The 17,557-nt window shown below is 42.5% G+C and overlaps 2 protein-coding genes across 6 annotated transcripts; one reads left to right on the forward strand and one right to left on the reverse strand.

Moving 5' to 3' along the window:
• Nucleotides 1–690: 690 nt before the first annotated feature.
• Nucleotides 691–11,753, forward strand: lrrc39 (leucine rich repeat containing 39). Its single transcript, XM_041792219.1, has 9 exons — nucleotides 691–730; nucleotides 1,125–1,354; nucleotides 1,542–1,650; nucleotides 1,725–1,881; nucleotides 2,078–2,214; nucleotides 2,632–2,777; nucleotides 4,027–4,179; nucleotides 6,046–6,242; nucleotides 11,505–11,753. Exons 2-9 carry the CDS (start codon nucleotides 1,227–1,229, stop codon nucleotides 11,531–11,533), a joined length of 1,056 nt encoding a protein of 351 aa, XP_041648153.1. The 5' UTR covers nucleotides 691–730; nucleotides 1,125–1,226; the 3' UTR covers nucleotides 11,534–11,753.
• A 42-nt stretch (nucleotides 11,754–11,795) lies between these two features.
• Nucleotides 11,796–16,359, reverse strand: trmt13 (tRNA methyltransferase 13 homolog). 5 transcript variants are annotated; one of them, XM_041792217.1, is made up of 11 exons: nucleotides 16,206–16,359; nucleotides 15,424–15,470; nucleotides 15,275–15,341; nucleotides 14,415–14,474; nucleotides 13,792–13,861; nucleotides 13,559–13,665; nucleotides 13,184–13,369; nucleotides 12,863–12,935; nucleotides 12,701–12,775; nucleotides 12,212–12,563; nucleotides 11,796–12,085 (listed from the first exon to the last, which is right to left on the reverse strand). In XM_041792217.1, the coding sequence occupies exons 1-11, from the start codon at nucleotides 16,335–16,337 to the stop codon at nucleotides 11,908–11,910; spliced, it is 1,347 nt and encodes a 448-aa protein (XP_041648151.1). In that variant the 5' UTR covers nucleotides 16,338–16,359; the 3' UTR covers nucleotides 11,796–11,907. The 5 variants fall into 5 exon arrangements, with proteins under 5 accessions (XP_041648151.1, XP_041648149.1, XP_041648150.1 ...); XM_041792215.1 differs by having other exon boundaries at nucleotides 12,212–12,596; XM_041792216.1 differs by having other exon boundaries at nucleotides 12,839–12,935.
• Between the last annotated feature and the right edge of the window lie 1,198 nt (nucleotides 16,360–17,557).

Genomic DNA, 17,557 nt, shown 5'->3' on the forward strand with positions numbered 1-17,557 from the left:
CATTTAAAGAATAAATAATACATCACATTTAACCCATTTTGTGCCACTTTTCGCCCATTTTTGCCACATCAAAAAAAAAAAAAAAAAAAAATGTTTAACCCATTTTTGCCACATAAACCTTTTTGTTGTCTCTTTTCACAATAATTCAATTCTTCTCAAAGTTGTGTCAGTATTTTCTGTTTTATTTTCTGGCATCCTGATGTTTCCTCTCATGATGGCCTGGCTATGAAGTTAACTTTCTTTTCTAATCATTCAGTTCAGAGTCTCTATCAGCATTGTTAATGTTACCAATAAAAAGTTATCTCTGTTTAAGAGGAATTCATTTTTAAGAAGGCTATATCTGGGCCCCAGAAAGCTCTCCCCTTTATCCCCCCTTATGCACGGCCTTGACTGTAACACTATTTAAGAGTCTGTTTTGTGTCGATATGAATATGGTGTCCCTGGAGAGTCTGGCTTAACCTCAGATGTGCTTTGGACAAAGAAAGGCTGAAAATCACTGGACTAGACCCCCCATTCTCTATGAACACCCCTGGGAACAGAAGTGATAATTCAGTAGGCTACTTAAAATATTATGTCCCTTGAATTTATTTATACTACCAGGATGGTCATGTGACTGTGTTTTGGTCATGTGACCTGGGTGCTATAATTACCCAGGGGGGCTGAGGTCTGAGGTCAGATTTCAGCTGCAGAGACGCAGCATGGACGACTACGGCTGCTACCAGCACACAAGGTGAACACTGAGATAACCATACTGCTTTAACACAGAACATAAGTGTGACTAACAACACTGTAACAGCTCTAACAGCGCTGCTGTGTTCTCTAATGATAGTACAATAATATTTAAAGCAGCAGCAGAGATGTGTACTGACATTTAAAGACTGTGTTCAGGCAGAAATCTGCTGACCAGGAAATTATTCAACTAAATCAAACCCCAGGCCTTCTTCATACGCCTCAGTCTGAAGTTTTCTTTGCAGTTTGGTTCTAGAAAGGTTATCAGATTTTTAAAAATCAATATTATCTCACCCACACTTGTGACTTCTTTGATGCATGATTTGTGATTTACTGTGAACGAAGTTTATACTTTTTTCTTTTATTTTGAAACTTGTGATACCTGTGACTGACAGGATGGTGGGTTGGAGGACTCAGAAGCAGGTCAAAGGTCAGAGCTCATCCTATCCTTCTACCTGTGACCTGTGACATCACACATCTGACAGGAAGTGGTCATCATGGTGGGCGTGGTGGCGTGCGGCTCGGTCAGCTCCATCAAAGCTCTGTGGGAGACGAGGATCAAGAAGATCCAACAGGAAGAGGAGGAGCAGAGGAGCAGGAAGGCCAGGGGCGGACCTACAGGCAGGTCAGGTTCCGCCCTGCTCTGCTGGGAGCTTTTTCATTGGTTAGGACCACAGGATGTGAAAGTTAAGATTGTTAAGTTTAGAGTCCCATGATAATCATAACTTTAAACTTTGATTCCAGTAAAATCCAGTCTGTTTGATACCACAGCAGCAAATTAGAAATCACTGGTCTTTTGTTCCCTGGTTCAGGCTGGGTGTTGGGTTCTGGGAGGACCGGGCGGTCCTGGCCCGTCTCAAACAGAAGCTAGTGACTGAAGACGGGCGTCTGATCCTCCGGATTGAACATGAGGAATGGAAGGTAACACTATCCAAACAGGAAGTGGCTGCTCAGAGGGGTTTATACCTTCATCTGACTGCCTCCTCTCCCCCCAGGTGTTACCTGGCTGTCTGGTTCAGCTCAATCAGGTCCAGGAGTGGCAGATCCACCGGACCGGGCTACAGAAGATCCCTCCCTTCATCTCTAGCTTCCAGAACCTTCTGGTTCTCGACCTATCCAGAAACGGGATCGCAGAAATCCCTAAACAGATCGGTCAGTGTCCTCACACTTCATGTTTCAATTAATCAGTCGATCGATTGACCAGTTACAGTGGCGGGAAAAACTTCCATTTAACCTTCAGACAGCTGAAGCAGAACCAGATTCATGTTGAGCAAACATCAGTAGGTTTTGAGTAAAGTTCTGGTCTCTCTCTGATCTTTTGTCCTCTCTGTCCTGGCTCTGGTCTCAGGGAGTCTGACCCGGCTCAGAGAGCTCCTGCTGAGCTACAACAGAGTCCATGATGTTCCTGAGGAGCTGAGTGGCTGTCAGAGTCTGGAGCGACTGGAGCTGGCTATGAACCGAGACCTCAGCCAGCTACCTGACCAGGTCCAGACCACCTCCATACTCCGCCCCTGACATCACCTTCTGACACTTACTCGAACCATGCACATTCATACTCCAGCTCTGTACACCGCATCAATACGCTGACACATCATTTTAAACCACCTGGTCCACAGAGCTACTCTGGAACCACGTCCACTCTCCTCCGTCCTCATTCCACCTACAGATGTCACCTCCAAAGCCCCTCTTACCATACACCACCCCATACACAACCCTGGGGTTATCCAAAGACTTCTGATCAGAATGAAACCACACGCCACTTTAAAAAAAATGAATTAACCAAAAAGCTACCACCAGGTCAAGACTGATCTTAGCTCTGAGCCACGTCGATCTAAAAGGCCTGCATGAATAGACAATAATGTTAATTTTGCACATACCTGAGGGCTCTGTTCTCTGAATCAGCTCATGAACCTGAAGAACCTGCAGCACCTGGACCTGTCCATGAACCAGTTCACCTGTATGCCGGACTGCGTGGTCGCTCTGCCCGCCCTGGAGTGGCTGGACATGGGAGGAAACCAGCTGGAACACTTACCTGAAGACATCCACAGGTGAGCAGGGCAGATATCTAAGCCCCGCCCACTGTTGATGTTGGTAGCTAATTTAGATTTAACCACTATCTTACCGTAGATCAGTGTTACTCAACCCTGCTCAACCAAAGAGCCAAATTTTTGAAAAATACCTTTAAAGGGCCACAATTAAAGTGGTGAAAAGTGGCAATAAAAAGAAGTTAAAGCTGGCAAAGTAGTTGAAAAGGCTGCAAAAAAGTGGCCAAAAATGGGTAAACAGGGGTAAAATAGGAAAAAAATGGCAAAAACTGGGTGAAAAGTGACAAAAATGACTTACAATTGGCAATAATGGTAAAAAAGCAGCAAAAAATGGGTGAAAAGTGAACAAAATGGCAAAAAGCAGCAAAAAGGTAAGGGATGATGATTAAAAAAGTGACTAAAATTGGCAAACAGCAGCAAAAGATGGGGGAAAATAAGTGAAAAAGAACTAAAATTGGCAAAAAGCAGGAAAAAGGTAAAGGAAATAAGTGAAAAATAACTAAAATGGGCAAAAAAGCAGCAAAAAGGTGGGGGACAATGAGTGAAAGATAATTAAAATTGGCAAAAAGCAGGAAAAAGGTGAAGAAAATGTTAACAAAAGGCATGTAATGGCAAGAGGCACCTTAAATGGGCATAAAGTGGCAAACAAGGGAAAAATGCAATTTGCCAAAAGCAGGATAAAAGAGGCAAAAAGGGTAAAAAACTGCAAAAAATTGCAAATAAGGGCAATGGAAATATAAAGAAAAAAATAAAGGTTGACAATTAAGTTTGACAATTAAAGCCTACTGTATAAGTGAGGGAAACAAATTGCAATGGATAATTCTGAGGTCAAAGTTTCCCTTTTCTATAGTTTTCTAGGGGAATAACATTTCAAATTTAGACATTGAAGAGCCACATGTGTTGTCACTGTCGTGGATGAAATGCGTGAATGTTTGAGTCATATTTTAGTCATTTTTGCCCTCAATAGTTGAAGTTAACATTTTCTTTGATAGGTAGCTTCCAGTGTGGATTTTGACACCAGACCAGCTTACCACGGCTGCACAACACCCATGTGCTTTTTGGCTGTAAATCTTTTTTTTCTCTTCTTAGTATTTTTTAAACTGTTCTTCTCTGATCGAGTATCTATTTTTAGCTTATTATTTGGCTGACTAAAGGTATTTGACAAATGTTTTAGTCATATTTTGCATTAAACAAAATTACCAATGGCCCCGCCCCTCCCTGCTCTCAGCCAATGAACACTGTCTGTCCCCAGGATGGAGAATCTTCACACGCTGTGGCTGCAGAGGAACCAACTAGAGAGGCTCCCTGACAACATCACTAGGATGGCTCAACTCGACACGCTAGTCCTCAGCAGCAACCGACTCCGAGACATCCCCCCTCTGATGGAGGGCATGTCCAACCTCAGGTCAGTCAGTGAGTCGGAAACAAGTCTTAACAGGTCAGTCAAGAAGTAGTCATCAGGTCAGTGAGCAGGTCATTTAGGCTGGGTGACATGGACCAACGATCCTATTTTGACGATATTTAGCCTGAAGAAAAAACAGACTATATCTGTGGACATTTTTTCTCTGATGGAATGAATGAGAATAATGAGTCTAGTGGGGGCAACATTGCAGTGAAGGGGTTGGTAATGTGACCTCACAGCAGGACAGTCCCTAGTTCCAATCCAGGACACAGTGTTTCTGTGTGGAGTTAGTTGTTTTCTCAGTGCATGTGTGGGTTCTTCTCATGCATGTGTGGGTTCTTAGCATGCATGTGTGGGTTCTTCTCATGAATGTGTGGGTTCTTCTCATGCATGTGTGGGTTCTTCTCATGAATGTGTGGGTTCTTAGCATGCATGTGTGGGTTCTTCTCATGCATGTGTGGGTTCTTCTCATGAATGTGTGGGTTCTTCTCATGCATGTGTGGGTTCTTCTCATGAATGTGTGGGTTCTTAGCATGCATGTGTGGGTTCTTCATGTGCATGTGTGGGTTCTCCATGTGCATGTGTGGGTTCTTCATGTGCATGTGTGGGTTCTTCTCATGCATGTGTGGGTTCTTCTCATGCATGTGTGGGTTCTTCTCATGCATGTGTGGGTTCTTCTCATGCATGTGTGGGTTCTTCATGTGCATGTGTGGGTTCTCCATGTGCATGTGTGGGTTCTTCTCCTGCATGTGTGGGTTCCTTATGTGCATTTGTGGGTTCTTCTCATGAATGTGTGGGTTCTTCTCATGAATGTGTGGGTTCTTCTCATGCATGTGTGGGTTCTTCTCCTGCATGTGTGGGTTCTTCATGTGCATGTGTGGGTTCTCCATGTGCATGTGTGGGTTCTTCTCATGCATGTGTGGGTTCTTCTCATGCATGTGTGGGTTCTTCTCATGAATGTGTGGGTTCTTCTCCTGCATGTGTGGGTTCTTCTCATGCATGTGTGGGTTCTTCTCATGAATGTGTGGGTTCTTCTCCTGCATGTGTGGGTTCTTCTCATGCATGTGTGGGTTCTTGTCCTGCATGTGTGGGTTCTTCTCATGCATGTGTGGGTTCTTCTCCTGCATGTGTGGGTTCCTTATGTGCATTTGTGGGTTCTTCATGTGCATGTGTGGGTTCTCGGGGTACTCCAGCTTCCTCCAACAGATCAAAGACATGCTAATGAGGTTAAGCGCTGACTCTGAATTGCCCGTCGTTGTGACTTGGCTGTGAATTTGTCTCTTTATGTTACTGGTCCAGGGTGCACCCTAACCATTGATAGTTGGGATCAGCTCAGGCATCCTGGAACAAGCAGTGTAGATGGATGATTCTGGTGCGGATCATAATAGACTGGAACCTGATCAATTGGACAATTGGACATTCTTTTTTTTTTTAAGTTGTAAAAAAAATGCAGACAGCTCCTACACGTTTTCTAAGGCCAGGGATATGGAACAATTCCAGCCAACTTTTTTGTATTTTGGCCGTTCGTCTGCACAGCAACGGCGTTCTGGATACCTGAAAACAGATTTAAGAAACACTCCCTTACACTGTCATGTAAATTGGCAGTATAGGGTTTCCTCTTCACACCCATGCTCATTATGGATCCAGTCAGTGGGTGTGAGTGGGTAAGTGGACTACAACAACAACGGTGGAGTCCTCAGTTCTGTCTGTGCTGCTCACTTCCAGTTGATATTTTGTTCAAATGTACTCCCTTTGTGCTAGCTGTGTTTGTATGTTAGCACCTCACCGCTCTGTAGGAAATGCACCAAAGCGTCTTTCAAGCGTCTTTTGGCCTGGCATGTGAACTATGATGTGTTTTTTCTCTTGCAGGTTTGTGAATTTCCGGGACAACCCTCTCACTCTTGATGTGACACTGCCATGCAGAGCGACAAAGCGTGAGGACGAGGAGGGTGAGGATGACGATGAGGAGGATGACAGGGAGATGTTTGGACGAGAGTTCATGCAGATGTACATCCAGGAATCTAGGAAGAGAGCGTACGCCGTGCTCAACATACACTGTGTCAAGCGTTAGTATCAGCACAGACCGACGAGAGTTTAACTCCTTTAACCTTCATCTAACATATTAACAAAGACTGACAGTGAAACGCTGACTCAGAGTGAATCTGTTTGATTTTATATGTGAGACGTTTTCAGTGCAGCATGAGACTCATCTTCACCTCCATCATTAACATACAAGATTAACTGGGAAGGAAAAGTTCAGAGGATCTGTTCTCTTCTTCCTGTAAGTTTAGTCTCGGCTCCGTTCTCTGATTTATCGATGTGTTTGATAAATGATGCAGTACATGAAGTGAAAGTGCAGTTGTGGGTCAAAAAGGTAATCTTGCATGCACCTGGATTATCCAGATTCCATGTCTGTCATCAGGTGGTGCTGTCTTACAAAGCTTCAAGCTGATTGGCTTGTTCCTGGTCAGAGAATGACCCGACCAATCAGCATCATTTGAGGAGAGAGAGGCGGGGGCTATGGGTGTCTAGCTAAACCGACTGCAAGTTGAAGAAGTTAGCGGGGGTGCAACTCTGAAGCTGATTGGTCCGGTTATTCTCTGATTGGGAACATGCATGTCAGCTTGAAGCTTTGCAGCAGGGGTGTCAAACTCAATCACAGCAGGGGCCGGATTCTGGATTCAGGTCTAACCTGAGAGCCTAACAGGGTCAACATTTAACCATAACTGTCAACCTCATTTTATATGAAAAAAACAGCACTGATGATAAATCATTTGGAAATTCAAAAAAGTAAAAATGATAAGTTAAAAGGCTCAAATCTGAGATAAAAATTCCAACTTGTTAGACCAAAAGATCAGAATATGATATTAAAAATAGAAAAAAATGTTTTTAAAGAGCAAATATGGAGAAAGTTGAAATCAACGACAAGTTATTTTACCCCAGTTGATGCAATGAGTAACTTCTCATTTCTTAAACAATTGATTTTTTTCTTCCCTAATGGCACGGGCATATTCCAAGATGACAATGCCAGGATTCATCGGGCTCAAATTGTGAAAGAGTGGTTTAGGGAGCATGAGACATCATTTTCACACATGGATTGGCCACCACAGAGTCCAGACCTTAACCCCATTGAGAATCTTTGGGATGTGCTGGAGAAGGCTTTGTGCAGTGGTCAGACTCTCCCACCAACAATATTAAAATTAATGCAACACTGGATGGAAATAAATCTTGTGACATTGCAGAAGCTTATCAAAACAATGCCACAGTGAATGTGTGCTGTAATCAAAGCTAAAGGCGGTCCGACGAAATATTAGAGTGTGTGACCTTTTTTTGGTGGCGACCTTTTTTTTGGCAAGGCAGTGTATTAGAAAAAAAAATTGAAATCATGAGTTTAAAAGTCAATATATGACTTAAAATTTTGAATTGTGAGTCTTAGAGGTCAAAATATGGGATTAAAAAGCCAAGATTAGGAGTTGAAAATGTCAAAATATGAGCTAGGATTCAAAATAATGATTTAAACAGTTAAAAATATGACTTTGATTTAAAATTGGGAGTTTAAAAGGTCAAAATATAATGTAAAAAGTATAAATTATCCATTTAAAATGTGAAAGTATAAAAAAAAATTGAAAACATGAGTTTTAAAGTCAAAATATGGGATTAAAAAGCCAAAGTAAGGAGTTGAAAAAGTCAAAATATGACTTAAAATTAAAAATTGTGAATCTAAAAGATAAATTGTGATATATAAAGTCCATATTCTGAGTTGAAAAAGGTCAAAGCATGAAATGAAAAGTCAAAATCATAAGTTTGAGTCGTAACCTTGAGAAGCAAAATTAGAAATATGAAATAAAAACACAAATTAATTTCTTTCCTCACATTTTTTATTTTTTATATATTTCTTACTCTTTCCTTTGTCAGATTTTTATGGCTTAACAAGGATATTTAAAATAATCAAGTTGAAGTTTACATTTTTATACTGGAGGAAATCTGCAGACCTCATCCTGGTGGGCCATTTAAAATACAAACATGATATGATCTTGTGGGCTGGATATAATCATTCCATGGGCCGGATATGGCCCCCGGGCCTCGAGTTTGACACCCCTGCTTTGCGGGATGGAGCCACCTGATGGCAGACGTAGAATCTGGATGATCCATCAGCTCTGCGAGGCCAGCATAGAGGCACAGAAATGTTGGAACAGGCACGGACAACACCAACAGAACAGCTGGGTGGAGATCAAACAGGAAATGATGGCTGCAAAGGAGAAATGGGGGTCAGTGAGAGAGACCCTAATGTCTATTTGATGCATTTTTAAAAGCCGTGTATGTCCTGACGGTATTATCTAAAACACATGAATCTATTTTTATACTTAAGAAAAGTGCAGCTGAGCCTGCACTCATGCTAATGAAGTTTAGTTGAAGTGTTTTATAAAAACTGTTGGTCCACCAGAGTTGCAGCGATGCTCAGAGGATTTAATCTGCCTCTAATCTGTTTCATAAGAGAAAAGTCTGGAAACAGACCATTATTATTCCTCTAATCCACTTAATCCTGCTGTGAACCTCACAGGGGCCTACACCCAGAGGTTGGGAAACTCTTTGCACTATTTTTGTTAAAGCTACAAGATGTAGAATATTTGCACTGAATTTTCCTGAAGCATAAACTTCTACAGGAAGCTGCTGTTCTGTTGTTGTACCTCATTCATGTTTTGTGCTGCTCACCCTGTGGTTATTCTCTGATATCGTCTGGAACATAGAGCTCCATCCTTCCTCTCTCTGTCCCATGGAGCGTTAGCTGCGTCTGAATGGCCCGCTCCTCTACTTGTCGTACTAAATTTGATGTTACATTGAGTTTGCAGTATGATACAGTTTTCTGAATGCAAGAAATCCCCAGATGGGAGCATAGTGGTTGTACTTACCAGCCCCACAATGCATTGGAGCTCTCAGTGGAACTTCCAGGCCAGCAAGGAAGTGGCATAAAAACAAGTTTTGTGAAACAGCTGGGTCTAAAACCACAGCCTACACATTACTACTGCATACTCAGATATATGCTTACTAAGCTAACAGTCTCTCTGTGTTCAGTTTTACTATCTATTCAAAGAGGCTGCCATGAGAGGAGACGAGAGGGGACGCTTTCTGGGGCCCAGCGTCAGAGAAGGCCCAATAAAGTCTGACAAAAACCCGGTCCATCCTAAATTTAAGCGATGAAAACCAAACATGGTTTAAATAATATTACTGAAAATCTCTTCTTTAAATACGTTGTAAGGCGTCAGCTGGAGGTGTGGAGGGTTTCTGGTGCTGGGACCACAGCACCATCTTTGCTTTTTGCAGATGACGTGGTTCTTTGGCTTCTTCAGCGGTTTGCTGCTGAGTTTGAAGCAGTTGGGATGAGAGTCAGCACCTCCAAATCCGAGGCATGGTTCTTTGCTGGAAAACGGTGGAGTACTCCTTCTGAGTGGGGAGGGAGTCTCTGCCTCAGGTGAAGGAGTTCAAGTATCTTGGGGTCTTGTTCATGAGTGAGGGTAAAAGGAAGCGTGTGATTGTCAGGTAGATCGGTGCAGCATCAGAAGTACTGTGGGCATTGAAGCGGGCCGTTGTAGTGAAGAGGGAGCTGAGCCGGAAGGCAAATCTTTTGATTTACAGGTCGATCTACCTCCCAACCCTCACCTATAGTCATGAACTCTGGGTAACGACCAAAAGAATGAGATCGCGGATACAAGCAGCCGAAATGAGAATTCTCCCGAGGGTGGCTGGGCTCAGCCTTACCCACAATTTCCACATAAGATGACTGCGCCGTGCACCGAAGCGCCCTAGGATTGGTCCGACCGAAGGCGAGCAACCTCGCCCACTGGAAGTGAGTCTAGAGCACTGCGCTGTGGCGCGCAGTCCTGTTCAGCAGGAAGAGATCACAGGAGAATCGCAAGTTCCGCAAGAATAGCATGTCAACAGCGGACTATTTTACCTTTTGGGGTTACTCTTAAGCTCTAGCGGGACCAAATTTGGTCCTGCTCGCCTTGATCCAATCAAACTTGCTTTGTGCACTCTATTTTTGCACAAAAATTGTCATGTTGCACATCAAATTAAACAGAAGAAGCTCAGCTACAACATTTTTTTTTAACCTACACACCTTTACTGAAAATTCTAGTCATGTTTGTGCAGTGTCCATTTGTTTCAACAGTTTTTTTTAGTTTTCTGAACTTTATTTTGTGGTTGTTTTTGTGAAATTGAAAATAAATCTGCTCTTCTTGGTGTCAAACTTTAGTTCCTTTGTAAGACTTCCTTTGAAAGGGAACTATATGGAGGTCTGGGTGAGTGGGGGAAAAAACAATTCCATGAAGCAGTGACCACCTAAAACATTACATAAGTTAAAAAAAAGTTTGATACCTGAGATTTTTCAAATGGCAGATATTGTGCCAAATTGTGTCCAAGTGACACAAGAGGGGATTTCGCCTGGATATTTTTTACTAAAATCTCTCTTATTTTGTCCTAAAAACTCTCTAGTGGCATGACATTTGAAAGAGGTAATGTCATAATCTGGTGCTTTGGCCTACTGGAGATTTTTGGACTTCAACTGCATTATTTCTGTGAGATATATATGCTAAAAGTGCCAAAAAATTAGGCCAAAATGAAATTCTTCATTTGCCAACTTGATTCTCTCTGATCCAGTAACATATATACACGATTACCCTTCTGAATAAATTTCACAAGTGCCCTCTTCCCTAATGGTACCTTGATCATTCAAATAGACCTTGACCTCCAGGAGGAGGATGTCTGGGTTGACTTGCTCAACCTGCTACCACCACACCTGGCCCTGGATAAGTGGAAGAAGATGGTTGGATGGACGTTGTAGAGAAAAAAAAGTTCTGCTTACAACTTATTGGACATAACTCTTGCACGTCACAAAAGTCTGTTTCTCTCCACTGACCAGGAAGTTCCTTTCACCTTTACACGCAGGGTGAAAACTGTCTCATTCCTTCTGTGTGATGACATCAAATATCTGCCATAGGTCCATCTGTTAATACCCATGATTCACTTGGCTACTCTGATACTGACCCTATCACTTAATGTGGCGGTGCACAGCTGGTAAACCTTTCTGTGTCCAGTGGGCATCGATGCTGCAGCCCCTTTTGCAGCATTGCCAGGATCCTGACATGCATCAAATGTGAGCGTGCATGAAGGTTACTGTTTTAACATGCCACATGTTAATCAACAATCATCATCATCATCATCATTCTAACCACCGTCATCATCATATTATAATTATTAATATTATCATTGTTGTTTAAATATATTTCTATGTTTAGACGTGAAAATCTGACATTGTATTTCTGTTTCAGAGCCGAATGACGACGACTCTTCACAATAAAATAATTGCTGATTTTCTTCTTCTGGACTTTTCCTTCAAAGCTACAGGTTTTAAATCAGAGGAGAAGACTCTCATGTCTGCTTTGTAGACACTTTAAATGTTCACATCTGTTTCTGAGGCTGGAGTGTAAAAATGAATCAATAGAAGAAGAAGGACTTTCAATGTGAACACGTTAGTGATAAACGCTGTATTAATCCAGACTGTTGAGTGTTTAAACCTGTTTCATGTTGTTCTTCATCACACTGAAATAAAAAAAACAGACTGAACACATGACAAACTTTAATACAAATATTTGTACAAACTTTTAAACATAAACTCATTGGGTGATTTTCTTTCAAAATAAAATAAAAATGGTCTCAGAGAGCGATAGTCCGTCAGGATGGAGACGAGGGGACGGCGGTCAGCAGCACGTTCTCCAGAGTCACCTGAGCGTCCGCGTATCGACACAGTTTACCCTCAAACCCTCTGGTCTGCAGGAAGTGAAGTCTGCCGGCGTCGATCAGACGTTTACAGAGACGCCCGATGTGCTCGCGCTCAGAGGACGACAAGAAGCTATGGAGGAAGGAAGCAGAACATCAGGAATGTGTTTTAAGGTCGAACAGCTTCTATGGACGTCTTTTAAAGATGAAAACTTTTAAATATTAGCAGATGTGGAAAGGTCAAAGGTCCAATCTTTACCTGTTCACGGCGTCTGTCTCCTCTGCTGGTTCGTGCTCGTCATCTTCTCTCTGCCGGAGCTCCTGACTGGTCGGTCTGAGACCACATGTGGCCCAGCTGGACATTCGGCAGAAAGCTGAGAACTCCTCAGGACCGAGTCCTCGCTGGAGGAAGAACTGCTGACCCACGTAGTGACGCCACTCGCACCGATGGTGGCAGCAGAGAGCTACAGCTAGACCCTGCACTGGACCAGGACCCGAGTCTGCATCAGGACCAGGCTCAGGAGGATCTCCTGAATCAGACTGTGGATCAGCTGGCTGTGGTTCTGAGGTTTTGAGGCGTTTGGGGGGCGGTTCAGTCTCGTCTTTGGGTCCTGGAGTCACCAACAAACAGCGCAGAGCAAGATCTGAAATAGAGACCAGGACTAGGGCCATTAAACTTGTTCAGTGGGGTCTGGTTCAGACCTGATCTACATCTGCATCATGCAACAGGATTTACTGAACATCTCACCTGTAGCCGCCCCGCACAGGTGTTTCCCCACGCCCACCAGAGGGAGCTTCTTCAGCTTCAGCATCTGGACCCGACCTGCAAACACCCACAGTCAGACCACAACCAGAACCAGGATGTTCAACCACAACCAGAACTCACAGAGTCCAGGTGAGCGGGTCTTACTCAAGTCCAGGTGCTGAATGTCCACCTGCAGCCGCTCAAACTCAACCCCAGAATCCTGATGCTTTCCGTCCACCTGGACCAAAACCAGATCAGACCAGATCAGACCATATCAGGGCTTCATGGTAACAGAATTTAAACTTTGATGTGAATCTGGCTCAAACCAAACAGTACTGACACCTGTTTGATACCATAGCAACAAAAATAGAAGACCTTGACTCCCAATACAGGGCCAGTTCTTTGCACCAGAAACGACTGGCAACAAAAGAAGGTGGAGCTAGAGAGCAGTAGAGATGGGGATCAGGAGTGCTGAGGTTTTCTTACCTTGAAGCGAGTACTGCAGCGCTCCACCAGCAGCATCTGAAGCTCATCAGGGGTCTTCTGATGGTCTGGGGTCTTCAGGGCTTCATGGATCCAGTGAGACAGTTTCCCTCGACCCGCTCCAAACTCTATGAAGCACCGCCCCCTTCCCAGCAGCCCTTGGGCCTCCAGGTTACCTAAGATAGAAGACTGAACACACCTGACAGGTGAGAAAGGAGCAGTTCAAGCTTTTGCAGCATATTTCAGCGTTTCTGTTGTTTTTCCAATGTTTTTTTAAATTGGCTGTATGTTTTTCTTGATTCAAATCACTCCAACCGTTGCAAGTAAGTTGCTCTTAATTGTTGTAAATATCACTGGGTTAGGAATTCAGGTGTGTACCTGTTGCTTCAGGTGTTTGTGGGCGGAGTCTCCATTCTTAGGGTTGTTTAGTTCCTCCTGGACGATGGGATGAGACAGAACGCTGTCCTCCACATCACACTGCAACCCTGAAACAAAATCATCATCATCATCGTCATCATCACCAATGTTCTTATTAAACACCACAGAGGTGAAGGTGTCTAATTTTTTCAGGGTATTTTTTAAGTTGCATACGGTAAAAACATAAGTCTGACCTTTGACCCCTGCCTTCAGTTTGTCCAGCAAAGACTCCAGCTGAGAGCGACTGAGCTCAGACAGGCTCACCTGAAACACAAACAGAGGTTTATCAGTTCAGCATCAAGCCTGATTGATACTCTACATCAGTGATTCTTAACCACATGTGGCTCTAGAGAAATGTGGACTGAGGGTGAGGTTTTTTTTCCCAAAATCTGACTTTTTTACCTTTATATCAGAAACATTAAAATGTACTCAGTGTTTTGTTTTATGATTTCAAGACAAATGCTGAATTTTAATTTACCAAATACTGGTATTCAGTAATGATACTGAGTCATTAAATGAATTAATTACACTTTTTTACTCATCTGAAGTCTCTTATCTCTGGGTTTCATGATTTTATAACTTCATCTTTAAACATATTAAACTAATATTCTAACATGATTTAATTATAATTTTATATAGATTAGATGTTTTTTTAACAAATAAGCAAAAAAAAAAAAAAAAAAAAAAAAAAAAAGAAGATGATGCATTCAGGACCAGAAACTGGTAATATAACTCAAAGAAAACCCACAGTTAGGGATTTTTTATCCTGAGTTCTACAGTCTGCAAAAACCCCCGGCTAAGATGAAGCTACAGTTACCTGATGCAGTGTCTCATCACCATCAGCTGATCCAGTGTTTATGTTCTCCACATAATACACCTGTGACAGTAAACGCAGCACAGTGAGGGACAGTGAACGCAGCACAGTGAAGGACAGATACAAAGCACAGAGAGGGACAGTAAACACAGCACAGTGAGAGGCAGTAAACACAGCACAGTGAGCGACAGATAACGCAGCACAGTGAGGGACAGTAAACACAGCACAGTGAGGGACAGTGAATGCAGCACAGTGAGGGACAGTTAACGCAGCACAGTGAGCGACAGATAATGCAGCACAGTGAGGGACAATGAATGCAGCACAGTGAGGGACAGTAAACACAGCACAGTGAGGGACAGTGAATGCAGCACAGTGAGGGACAGTAAACACAGCACAGTGAGGGACAGTGAATGCAGCACAGTGAGGGACAGTGAATGCAGCACAATGAGGGACAGTGAACGCAGCACAGCGTGGGACAGTAAATGCAGCACAGTCAGGGACAGTTAACGTAACACAATGAGGGTCAGTGAATGCAGCACAGTGAGGGACAGATAACGCAGCACAGTGAGGGGACAGTGAACGCAGCATAGTGTGTCACAGTAAATGCAGCACAGTAAAGGACAGTAAATACAGCACAGCGAGGGACAGTAAATGCAGCACAGTAAAGGACAGTGAACGCAGCACAGTGAGGGTCAGTGAATGCAGCACAGTGAGGGGACAGTTAACGCAGCATAGTGTGTCACAGTAAACGCAGCACAGTAAAGGACAGTAAATACAGCACAGCGAGGGACAGTAAATGCAGCACAGTAAAGGACAGTGAGCGCAGCACCGTGAGGGACAGTGAATGCAGCCTGATGTCTTACAGGTTTGGGCTTCTCTCTGGAGTTACACTTCTTCAGGTGTTTGTCCAGCTTATCCTCACTCACAGTACTGAAACAAAAACACACGTCATCATTAGATCAGAATAAATTGATTGGTTGGTTGACTGATCAATTATGATTGATTGACTCACTGTTTGGGGTCTAAAGGACACACGATCCTCCTGCTGACTCCGCCCTCCTAAAAGCAGGAAGCTGTTAAATAGGAGATCGTGACATCACAGCTCACCTGACCTCAGCAGGTGTACAGACTGGACAAATCAGAATGTTCAGCTCAAAGTCTTAATTCATGACATCTAATACTAATAAATCAAAAATCAGATCATCCCATTATCAGTAAACGATGACTTCCTAAAGAGAGAGTGAAGTCTGAGTTTGTTGTTCTCAGCTCTGTGTTCACACTGACACGACGGCTCTGTCTTCAGCTTGTTTAAGTTTCACTCTGAAGCTCAAACATGTTTCAGGCGTGTTTATTTTTCAGTGAACCCAACAGCCCTGACTCTACAAGGGGGAAGAAAGACGACCACGTCTGCTCAGGTACGCCTTTTCCAGGGTCACAATGATGGAGTGATGTCACTAAGAACAGCTGATCGAGAGCCGGCTTTCTCTCTTTCTTTGGTCCTTAAAGACAAACACATGGATGAACCAGTTTTAAGACCAACCTTTACTTTAAATTGATCTCTGAGTCTTGATGTTTATCTGGAGTTGTCTGCTGCCGTGTTAATACTGTCAGCTGTTTCAAATTTAGTCTTGATGTTATGAATAGAATGCCTTTCAGTTTCAGCCACATTTTAGTTATTTTTAACCAATAAACTAAAGAACTAATAACGTTTAAATCAAACCGAACACGGATTCAGACTTTAGTTGTCATCTATTCTCCCCTCCTGTCCTCAACAGTCTAAGTCAGTTATCTCACCATGGTCGCGTGCTCTCCACAGTACACCTTTCCTTTGGCCACGATCATTTTACAGAAACGGTTCTTTTTCTCCACGAAGAAACCACATCTGCCGGGTAGAGGGGCCGCCGTGGACATCCTGGGGGCCGCCATGTTGGATCCAACACATGCAGCTGACCCTCTGTGTTGCGTTCATGGACTCAGTATAGTGTAGGAAATACTGACAGTACTGATGACAATTGCTTATCATTATTTCCCTTTATTTGTTATTGTAAAAATATGCTTTTATGAGTTTCCACTGGGAATGATGCTTAGTGTAACACGAGCGCCCTCTGCTGTATGCAGACTTAAGTGGTGAAGCCAGTGAATTCTTAGTCTGTGCTATGATGCCCCTTTGGTAAATTCCAAACAACAGAAAAAATACTTTAAATTGAGTTTATTTTTCTTGGTTTAAGAATTTTTTAACATGCTATGTCCTGCAAGAATCTAAAAAATATTAAAATATAAAACATTCATTTTGGTGATATTTATTTATTGAGTAATGAACATGCACCATGTCCAGTCTGCAATATATCCAACCTGTACATAACAGCTTGTACATACTATTTATCATTTGTAACATTTTTTTATTTCAGATTTTTTATTTATTCATTGTCTTTAATTGCATGCTCTTATTTACACTATATTTCTGCTCTCTATTTCTATTGAATTTATTTACTCATTGTCTCAAATGATGTTTGACATTTTTGGAATTTCCCCTTGTGGGACAAATGAAGGAATATCTCATCTTATCTTACCATGTTGTTACACTTTGCTATCTTAAATCATAACTCCACTATTGTTCTCTGTGGTAGAGCTTGATGACTTTTGGTTAACTAAATTATTTCTATATGGTTTAAGCTTGTTTAGAGATTATTACTTTGAAAATGACCAAATATGCTTCCAATGTTTTCACACTAAATGTGGTGGTATCGTTATTTTATCTTACACTAGAGCAGGGGTTCCCAAACTTTTCAGGCTGTGACCCTGAATATAACAGTGTTAGAGACAAGGGACCCCCACCTTCCCTGGACATTATCTGATTAAAGCATATGATGTTGCACAAAGTATTGTGTACAAATTTACATTTTAGGTCATTTTTGCACATTTTACTTATATCTAAGCAAAAATATTACTTTTTAAAATTTAAATTAACTAATTTATCAACACTTTTACAATAATGGGCAAACTTTGCTGCTTTAAATCATATAAAATTTCTCTTTGTTACTTTGGAAAACATCCCGCAACCCCCCTTTGGTGTCTCGTGACCCCCACTTTGGGAACCACTGCACTAGAGGACAAGTGATTATGAATAAAAAATACATGTAAACACA

The sequence above is a fragment of the Cheilinus undulatus genome, linkage group 7 (assembly GCF_018320785.1).
Source record: "Cheilinus undulatus linkage group 7, ASM1832078v1, whole genome shotgun sequence".
Lineage (NCBI taxonomy): Eukaryota > Metazoa > Chordata > Actinopteri > Labriformes > Labridae > Cheilinus > Cheilinus undulatus.